Source organism: Elephantulus edwardii, unplaced genomic scaffold (genome assembly GCF_000299155.1).
Source record: "Elephantulus edwardii isolate Elephantulus edwardi_28Jun2011 unplaced genomic scaffold, EleEdw1.0 scaffold00201, whole genome shotgun sequence".
NCBI classification, from domain to species: domain Eukaryota; kingdom Metazoa; phylum Chordata; class Mammalia; order Macroscelidea; family Macroscelididae; genus Elephantulus; species Elephantulus edwardii.
The window spans coordinates 5040556-5051089 of record NW_006399951.1 but is presented as its reverse complement, the minus strand read 5'-3'; the positions used below and the strand labels follow the sequence as shown (position 1 = coordinate 5051089).

General features: G+C 51.1%; 1 protein-coding gene across 1 annotated transcript in view; it reads right to left on the bottom strand.

Annotated features, from left to right (window-relative positions):
• The window catches only part of NLRC5 (NLR family, CARD domain containing 5), a 99920-nt gene that overhangs the window by 19410 nt on the left and 69976 nt on the right, over positions 1-10534 (bottom strand). Inside the window, exons 37-46 of the mRNA XM_006897140.1 lie at positions 9911-9994; positions 6041-6124; positions 4659-4742; positions 4335-4418; positions 4152-4229; positions 3500-3583; positions 3343-3414; positions 2586-2669; positions 568-651; positions 149-232 (exon numbers count right to left, since the gene is read on the bottom strand). Coding sequence (XP_006897202.1) covers positions 149-232; positions 568-651; positions 2586-2669; positions 3343-3414; positions 3500-3583; positions 4152-4229; positions 4335-4418; positions 4659-4742; positions 6041-6124; positions 9911-9994 — 822 coding nt within the window. The remainder of the gene's footprint in view (positions 1-148; positions 233-567; positions 652-2585; positions 2670-3342; positions 3415-3499; positions 3584-4151; positions 4230-4334; positions 4419-4658; positions 4743-6040; positions 6125-9910; positions 9995-10534) is intronic.

The window sequence follows — 10534 nt, the reverse complement described above, 5'->3', positions numbered from 1 at the left end:
TCAGGTCAATGACTGGGTACAATGTCTGTGCGTACAACCTACACAGCCAGATGTGGTGGTCCCGAGGAGAGTACCATGGAGGGTCCCCTTAGACTGTGGTGGTTGTCATGACCCCCCCCCCATCGTTGCCTCTGTAAACCCCTGTTACCGGATGATTTGGTAGCCAGGTCTCTGGGCCAGCCCTTCGGCCAGGAGCCAGGCTCCACAGGCTGTGATCTGATTCTTCTCCAGACTTTTCCAGGGGAGAGCAGACGCAGGAGAAGGAGAGACACGGGCATGAGGCTGGGAAGGGACTCTCTGTGCCCCTTCCCCAGACCAAGGTGTTGGTATAGGGGACTACGGGCTCCCTAGCTACCTTCTCAGAGGACCCCCTGGACAATAGTGGACTCAGGGCAGGTGCAGCAGGGGGACCTCCAAAGCTTAGGACCCAGGGAGAGCCCAGCTGAGTAGGGCATGGAGCTGACCAGGGTTTATCAGTCAAGAAGCTCTTCCCAGGGGCTTTCTATAGGCTATAGGACCCCATCAGCCCTCCTGCCTTGCTGGCCTCCCAGGAAGTGACTGGCGTACTCCATTCTCTTCAGGTGACCCATTCGAGGCAGGACCCGAGCCAGTTCAGCAGCTGCTGCGTCCCCCAGGAGATTCCAGGACAGCCTGCGGGATGGAGGTGCCAACTTGAGTGTCAGGAGAGAAGGGAGGGGTGCAAAGAAGCCACACAGCCCAGGAGCTACATGGCTCTGTCCCCAGTGTGTCAAGGTCAGTCGGGAGTTCAGGACATAAGGCCACCAGAATAACACCGTCATCCAAAGCTCCCCACACGGGCCCTCCTCAAGGCACACGTTTTCTCCCTCCCCTCTAACGTTATTTGCATCACCTTTGTTAGCAGCACCCCAGCACCCCGTGGATGAGGCCATGGAGCCTGGAGCCCCATTTTACCTTTAAATTAAGTCTCCCTACCAACTTTTTGAATTTTAAGACACGAATTTTACTGGGGACATTTTTTCCACTACTGCCAATGGAAAGAAAAAGACTCAAAACAGAACGAGAGCCATGAGGACAAACACACACTGTAAAGAGTATGGACTTATCCCGTCCTGAAGTCATTTACTGTGGCCTGCCCTCTGAGAGAGAGAGAGAGAGACACAAAGAGAAACAGACTGACACAGAGACAGACAGAAAGAGACAGCTAGAAACACAGAGACAGAGAGAAAGACAGACAGAAACAGAGAGAGACAGAGACAGATAGAAACACACAGAGACAGAGAGAGACAGAGACTGAGTCACCAATGTCAGGTGGTAGAAACAGAGCCTTTCTCTTTGGGGTAATGAGAAAGATTAAAACCTAAACAATGCAAATTAACGACTCTTTGTAACTAAATATCACGCTGGGGGAAACGGAGGGTCAGAGAGAGAGGAAACCTTCAGACGGACTGACACCGTGACTGTAGGCGCTCATGCGTGCCTGAGGACGACCAGGCTGGGGCAGGGTTCAGGTCTGCTGCTCATGGGGCTGCGGTGAGTCATGTCTACTCCATGGCACCTCGAAACAAGGTGTCCTCAACTCTGACTCGGACCTGACTCACAGCTGACGGACGCATCATCTGGTTTCTGAGGCCGCAAGTCACAAGGAAGATTTTCCATCTTTCTCTTCCCGAGTCAATGATGGTTCAAATCCCCAAGGAGGTGCCCCCTTTGGGGCCTCAGCACAACTCCCCGCTGACCAGTCCAGCAGAGTCCCCCTCCTTATTATTTCCTACTTTAGAACAGGGAGCTCTGGAGGCCATCGAGTCAGGACCGACTCACAGCTGACCCTCCAGCAGGTTTTCAGGGACAGGAAATCGCATGGGAGGAGACTGCTTATCCTTCACCCATGGAGCAGCGGTGGATTTGAACCATGAGACTTTGGAATTGCAGTGCACTTCTTAGAACTGAGCCACCAGAGCTCCCCAGCAGTAAGAAACTGCATGTCAATCCACAGACGTCTGGCTTGAACACAGCAGCCGCTCTGCAATAGAAGGATGGCCCGGCTCCTCCCAAGTGATTTGATTTACGGCCTCTGCAAAGCTGCTGGGGGGTCAGCTAGGAGCTGGTCCTGGCTCGACGGTACACACCCACACACTTGAGAAAACATAGCATTTCCCCCTCAACCGTGGTCAGGGCTCCCGGCTAGTTCTCCTTTGAAGTAACTCCATGACACCCCAAGCTGTGAGCACCATTCAACTGCCATGAGGGAGCTGGGCACAGTCAGGGGCAGGTTCAGGGCCTGCTCTTCACTACAAAGAGGGATTTCACAAATCAGCGTCAGTCACCAGGTCCACCCCGCGGGCTCCCAGAAGGAAGATCAGAGGGGGAGCGCTCCCACGGACTGTCTGGGTCTGTCTGCTCGCCTCCTGCCCACAGATGATGAGAAAGCAGGCCAGGAAGGGCCGAGTGCTTTGGCGTAATGTTGCTCAAAGCGCAGTTGTCCCAACTTCCTCAGCAGGTCTGGGCAAGGCTGGTTTTACAGAGGCAGCACCAGACCTCAGAGCAGGGGACCAGGCCGACCTCCCAGACACCCCGCTTCCCTGCTCAGCACTCTTCCTACTCACAGGATCTCTTCCAGGGCCGGGCAGAGCATCATGTTGGCAGCAAGAGGTGCGGCGGCCTGGTCGTCTATCTTACACGATGTCAGGCTAGAAACGGAGAGGAGAGTGTCTGAGGCAGGACGCTGCTGGATGCTCCCTGCTTCTCTGAAGGCAGGGCAGGAGAGGCCCAGTTGGCAGATAGAGACAGGAACATGTCCTTTTTGGGCTATGGTCTCCCCTGAGGCCACTGTCACATCAGAAGACTTTTCAGGAAATGTCCAAACCATGAATGAATGAATTGAGAAACTGTGGTACATTCACACAATGGAATATTACACAACATGCAGGAGCAATGATTTAGAAAATAACCTCATCATTTGGGAGGGACTGGAAGTGCATTATGCTAAGTGAACTAACTCAGTCCTATAAGGACAAATACTGCATAAGACCATTATTGTATAAATAGATAACTAGTAAAATGAGTATGAGAATCCAAGGTGGGGAGGGAGGGTAGGGGCAGAGGGGTGAGGATGGGCGGGGTTGGTGGTGGTGGTAATCACAGGGTTGCACAATTTGATGGGCAGAGGGAGGGGTAGGTAAAGGAAATGGGAAAGATCCGGTGTGAAAAACAATATATATGAACTTTGTAAGCCAACCAGTTTAAAATAAAAATTTACTTAAAAAAAAATAAAGACTCTTCAGGTGTCCAGTTTGGTCAGACCAAGGCTGCCTCCACCTGCCCCAGGACCAGGAGGCACTGGGCGTTGGGGGAACTACTTACTCTAGTTGTCTGAGCAGCGGAAGCACCTTAGAGAAGCGTGGGAGCCCCCTGGAAAGGCCATTCTCTGCCAAGCTGCAGGGCCAGGAGACACCCGTTAGGGAAACCCCAGCGCCTTGCCAGCCAGCTTCCTTGTACAGTCTCCCACAGCCCTGCTCACCTGATCTCTTCCACCTGTGGACACCCATCCAAGGCCTGGCCAAGACTCAGTGCCCCCTCTGGGCCCAGGTGGCTGGAAGGCAGGCTGGAGGAAGAGGAGGGGGTGAGAGGAGCTCAGGGGGGTTGGGAAGACCTCTTAGAACCCCTACCCTCAGTCTTGTCTCAGACTTTTCCATCACGCTGTTTAGGTGGTCAAAGGCACGCTGCTGTCTCAAAGCCCTCACCATCTACACAGGATTTATGTGAAGACCCAGGACCCTGGCTTTGGGATCTGAGAGGTCAAGTTCAAAGCTTGGTTCCTTCATGTTAAAACAGGAACTCTCGACCTCTCTTCTGGACTTAGTGCCAATGCCTGGGAGAAGGAACGGGTAGGACGTGGTCCCCGGGAGCTGCAGAGCATGGCTGGGGTCACACAGTTTGGGGGCTCTCCTCCGGCACAGCTCCCCTGATATTTCCTTATTCACCCTCTGAGACTGACCCACGGACTGAGAAAGGATTATTGTGAGGCACTGGAGGGCGGGAGCTTGGCCGATGGCCTCAGAGAAGTCAATGGCAAAGCCCCGAGTGAGTCCCAGCTCCGTGCTCCTTCCCAGCCCCAGCCGTGACCTGGTGGCACACAGGTCAAGTGCACAGTGGGCAGCGGGGACACCCACCACAGAACCTTCAGCTTTTGGGGCAGCCGTTGAGCCAGCACCTGGGCGGTGGGATCCCTCAAGGCGTTTCGTCCTAGCCTGGAAGGAGGGGAGAGTGATGAGGCCTGTGCCCACAGCGGGGAAAGGGCCAGGGGCCCGAAGGGCAGAGGTCAGAGGACAGCACTCTGGAGCCAGCTGACTCACCTGAGCTCCTCCAGGCGCCTGCAGCGACTAAGAGACTCGGCTAGCTGCACGCCTCCGGTCGGGCCTATGCTGTTTGCTGTGAGGCTAAGGGAGAAGCAGACGGCCCCTTGTGGTTCCCCTCTCCCCACATCTACCAAGACAGCTGCCCCAGCTGCAGTGGCCCCAAGAGACAAACCCCACCACACCTGGGAAGCCAGGGTGGACAAGAGACCCAGAGAGCAGCAGGGCTGGGCTGGCTTAGGGTTACCTGGCCCTACAGCCCGAGTGCCAGCCTGAACCAAGGGGACCCAGGCGGGGCCAGCTGGGGCTGAGGCAGGGACTCACTCTAGCTTCCTGAGTTCAGGCAGTTCCGGCAGGAGGATGGCTAAGTTCTGAGCTCCAGCATCTCCAATCTTGTTATGGCTCAAGCTTAGGGAGAGAACAGTAGAAGAATGAGGACCCACCCCACCCCACCCTGCCCAGAAGTGCACCCTAAAAAGAAGCTGTGGGGATACACTGTCTCCTCTAAGGTATGTATTGAACCTTTGAGCCTTTTACTGACATCTGGCTTGGAAACAGCATCTTTTTGTTATGCTAATGCGATGGGAAAGTCTGCAGTTAGGGACCTTTCTAAAGTACTCAAGAGCAATGGTGTCTCTCTGAGGTGCGCCTGATACAGGCCATGGGTCTTTGCAATCACTTGTTATGCATCAGAGAGTTGGACAATGACTAGGGAGGACAGAAGGAGAATTGGTGCCTTTGAGCTGTGGTGCTGGAGGAGAGTATTGAATGTACCCTGGACTGCCAAGAAAACAAACAGATTCTTCCTGGAGAGGGTTAAACCAAGCAACTCCTTGGAGGCAAGGATTCTGGGGCTTCGTCTGACATACTTTGGGCATGTTGCAAGGAGGGACAGGTCCTTGGAGAGGGACATCATGCTTGGGAGGGAGGAGGGACGGCGCAAGAGGGGAAGACCCTCTATGGGGTGGATTGATTCAGTGACTGGGATGGGTGTGTCAGAGGCAGTGCGATTGGCACAGGATAGAGCAGGGTTTAGGGCTGTTGTACATAGGGTCGCTATGAGTTGCAAATGACTCAATGGCACATAACAACAACAACAACAACAATAACAACAACAATGAGGTCATTAGAAGGGGAAGGCAGGGTGAGTTCTGAGTCTAAACAGTCCCTGAATATCAGATGAGACATGGACACACACACACACACACACACACACACACACACACACACACACGAACCCAGGAGAGGAGAGGAGAGACATAAGCTGGCTACATGCCACAGAGCCAAAGAACTGTCAAGAAAGGACTTAACAAAGTTGAGACCCTAATTTAGACCTTCAGCCTCCAGAAAATAAAATTCTATTCTTTAAAGCTACTTCTTTGTGACAGCAACACTAGAAAGAGGGCAGGCTGAGGGGTACAGGAAGGGTTCAACTCACACGGAGGGCCCCCCACCACTCTGCGGGAGTGACTCCCAACTGCTGTCTTTTGTTAAGGGTGTTCTACCTGAGGTCTGACCTAAATCCCTCTTGCTGCTGTCAGTACATCCTGTCTCGAGTGTTTCCAGACCTGGGGTTCAGCGCCGTGTGGGAGCGGAAGGAGGATGAGCCTGAGCGAGAGGCGTGCACTCAGGTGGCCCTGCTTTCTCATCGCCCTCTCCCTCCACCCAAAGTCGTCCTGGACCTGGGGAAGGGACAGACAACTCACCCCAGTTCCTCCAAGCTGGTGGCACCTCTGAGGGCTTCAGAAAGGCGATGGCAGCTGTTGTCACCAATGCCATTCCTGCTCAGACTAGAGAAGAAAAGGCCAGGCCAGGCCGGGCCGTTTGTCCAGGCGCTTGGAGGCCTTTGCAGGGCTGTGCTAAGAATGGGGCAGCTTGCAAAGCCTTTTCACATTCAAGGATTCATGTGCCTGAGTTCTTTGGACAGCGTCGGGGTTAAGAATGGTGCACTGGGAGGGAATGGCTGCTCCCCATGTCCAGATGGAAAAAATGAGGCCCAAAGAGGAGACTGGACTGACCAGAGATCTACAGAAATTTAAGGCAAAGCAGAGCCAGGAGCCCAGAGTCCCTGGTCAATCCATCCAAGATTAAGGACAGTCTCTCTATTTTTTTGCCTTTGCCAAGCTTTGACTTAGCCCCCTGTGTTGAGGAGCACAGTCTGAAGAAACACCAACATTCAAACGCCACAACTCAGGCAGGTCTCTTAATCAGCGCCCACAGTGTTCTGACCTGTGTACACGGCGGGCTTTCCCTTAAACCCAGTTCAGGGTCTTCACTGTGCCCTGCCCTTGCCCTGCCTCTGCGAGCGGGGCAAAAACAAAGGAAAACAAAACAAGAGGCAAACTGCAGTAGGCTCATATTACAGTATTTGTCTGAAGGTTGGTTGTTCTTGCAAATAAAATTTTGAACTGCCTTCCAGAAAACACATTTTAAGGAAAATGTCTGAATGATGTGGTGTCCCCAGCCATTCCGTTTCAGAACTTATTCTCTATTTACTCCGCTCAGCCAGAGTGGGGTTGTGGTTTAGAGGAAAGTAAAACATTGCTTTGTGTTATCATTTGAATTCGCTTTTGTTAGGCTATTTTCATATTTGGAAAGCTCGTGTTAATAAGACGGTACAATATTTGTGTATCAAAATGGGCAGTGGGTGAAAAATCACAAAGCCTGAAAGTCAACACTCAGATCTGATGTGAACTGTGGCTCCTGGGGTTCCTATCACCTGGGAACTGGGTAGAAAGAAATGCAGAATCCAGGCAAACAGACCTGCAGAACCAGAATTAGCATTTGATGCGTTTGCACATAAAGGCTTGAACAAGAGTTATTCGAGGACTCAACTTTTTTAGAACTATTTTGATAGTGAAGAGAAGCAGCATTAAAAGGCAGGAGCAGTGGGCACTGACCCGAGGGGACCCAGAGACACCCCAGGGAGCACAGAGTCCTGATGCTTCTCTGGGCCGAGGTCCTAGGACAGTCGGAAAGGGTGCCCTCCACTCATCACCCCGGGGTTCCTCGGTCACTCACGTGAGGCTCTGCAGGAGAGCTGTGTGCCTCAGTCCTTGGGAGAGCAGGTCCAGGGCCTGGGGACTCAGTGGAAGGTGTGTGAGGCTGGAAGACAGGAGGTCAGGTGAGGACCTGGAACAGCTGGGATCAGGTCCCAGGGGCATAGAGAGGCCCTGTGAAGTCCAGGGGTTTGTAGTCTCATGGTAAGCAATGCTTAGCTCCTCCAAGACAGCTACTGAAATCCATATAATGTAAAATTTGTCAAAATGACGTCTCTCTGAATAAATACCTTTTTAACTGTTTTTTTTTCTTTTAAAAATTGTGATTTTAGTGAGAGTTTACAAAAAGGTTAGGGTTTCATCCATTCATTGATACATATTTCCTTCCCTCCTCCTTTCTTTCCCTTTCTCCAAACTCACTTTGTAGCACACTTTTTATTCCAGATTGTTAACTGTCATACCTATAATGTCTAATCATACATTCCTTTCAGACGGTCCTTTTTTCTTCATCGATGCTAGAGCAGTGTTCATAATCTATTCACTCTTTTTCTGTTCTCCTCCCTCCCCTGCCTCAGGTCAGTCTTATTTTATACAGTGGTGTTATGCAGTATTTGTCCTCTTGTGATGGAGATATTTCACTGAGCATAATGTCTTCCAGAGTCATCCATGCTGTGTAGTTTCTTGCAAGTTAATTATTTTTCAGTGCTGCATAATATTCCACCATGCAAATGTACCACTATTTTTTTTTTAACCATTTGTTGATGTGCGCTTAGGCTGCTTCCATCTTTTTGCTATTGTGAATAGTGCGGCAATAAACACGAGAGTGCTCCCTACATAAATAATTAGGATAACAGGCAGCAGTTCTATGTTCTGAATCACAGTTGGACCCAGACAAATTATCAGTGATAATAACAACCTCCAGGGTTGCTATCAATTGGGAACTGGGCAGAAATGCAGGATCTATTGTTAAGTGCCATCGAGTCACTTGCAACTCATAGTGACCCTATGTACAACAGCTCTGAACCCTGCTCAATCCTGTGCCAACCTCATTGTTTCCAACACACCCACCCCCATTACCCCAGTCACTTAGTCAATCCAGGGTCTTCCCCTTCTATGCTATTCTTCCCCCTCCAAGCATGATGTCCCTCTCCAAAGACTGGTCCTTCCTTGCAACATTTCCAAAGTATGACAGACAGAGCTTCAGAATCTTTGCCTCCAAAGAGCATTCTGGTTTCACCCTCTCCAGAAAGAACCTGTTTGTTCTCCTAGCTGTCCATGGTATATTCAATACTCTTCTACAGTACTGCAACTCAAAGGCATTGATTCTCCTTCTATCATCCCTAGTCATTGTCCAGTTTTCTGATGCAAAGACCGTGGCCTGAGTCAGGCACACCTTAGTCTCTAGGCTGACATTGTTGCTCTTCAGTACTCTGGAGAGGTCCCTGACAGCCTATTTTCCCAATGCAATTCATCTTTTGATTTCCTGGCTGCTGGTACCAAGAGTATTGATTGTGGAACCAAACCAGCTGAAGCTGTTAATAATCTCTTCACCATCTATCATGATGCTGCCAATCAGCCCAGTGGTGAGAATTTTTGTTTTCTTGATGTTGAATTTCAATTCATATTGAAGGCTGCGGTCCTTGACCTTCTGTAGCAAATGGCTCAGGTCCTCGTCAGTTTTCGCAAGCAAGGTTGTGTCACTTGCATAAATCAGTTTAGAATAGAGCCTTCACGTAGTTAAGTTTATTTACAAACATAAGCAGAATGATGTGTGTTCAACAGAGTTTGGGCCATTCTTCAGAGGCTGGACTTCTTAAAATGCTCCTCTTCTGATCTGTTTCGTAGATGAACTGAAACATCCTTATTTCAGCAAATCCAGACCCATAGTACACAGTCATCATAATTAGCAACTGCCACTTGATTCCACCAAAAAAGGCAAATTCTTCTCTGGGAGCTCCTCATCGTGGCTTCTCTGGACCACAGAGGTGGTAAACCTTCGGATGTTCTGCCCCAACATGGTGCTGTTGGGGGCTCTGTGAATGTCACAGCAATGAAGGGCAGAAGAAACGCTGGACCAGCCCTTCTCAATAACACCCAAAGAAACTAAGGTAAAAGCTTACCATCTAAGAAGCATTCTGACTACGTTTCTTTCAAGATAGATTTGTTCATTTTGGGGATGCTGTTGTTATGTGCCATCCAGCTGAGTACAGCTTATGCACAACAGCTCTGAACCCTGCTCTATCCTGAGCCAATCTCATCATCTCTGACTTCCCCATCCCCATTACCCCAGTGACTAGTTCAGCCCATCTCATCCAGGGTCTTCCTCTCCAGTGCTGACCCTCCATTCTTTCAAGCCTTATATCCTTCTCCAAGGACTGGTCGCTCCTGGCAACATGCTCAAAATATGTTAGATGAAGTTTCAAAATCCTTGCCTTCAAGGAGGAGCCTGATTTCACCCTCCCCAGGCTCACGAGGGTCCGTCCTAGCCTTTGGCAGTCTGTGTTGACAAGAGGTGCAAGTTCCTAGGCTCCCACCCTACTCTCCCAAGGCCCCTTTACCAACACTACCACCACTTACTCCAGCTTCTTCAGCTTGCATTTCCCCACGAGGATCCCCACCAGCTCCTTGGTACCCTCTTCATCAAACTGATTGTTAGACAAGCTGGAGGGAATTGAACACAAGGAAAGGGTTTGAGGTGCCAAGCCAGCTTCCCATCAGTACCCCTGACACGCTCAGGGACTGAAGATCTTGGAACAGCCCTCCGATCCAGGCTCCATGGGGACATTCCTAGTAGCTCCAAGGGTCAAGCTCTGGGTGCCCAAGGGAGCAGGGACAAAGCATTCAGGAGACCAGATCCTTGGATTCGGGAACTGGAGACAAGAACAACATGCCTGCAGGCACATAATGATTCTCCCAGCCCTTAGCCCTCTCTGTGCCTCAGCCCCACAGGGACCCCAGGCCAAGCAAGGCTTATGAGCTCCATGTTACACATGAGGGGATCAAAGCGTAAAGAAGTCGCTCTGGCCAGAGTCATTCAGAGCATACAGGGCTTGACCACCCCTCTTCTCCAGGCCACACCTCAATTTTTTGGACTTCAGCAGCAGGCAAAGTGAGAGGCTGCAGTCCCACTGTGCACCTCACCAACCGTCCCCTCCGGCTGGCCGGGACCACCCCTCCCTTGGCCACTCAACCCTGTGAACT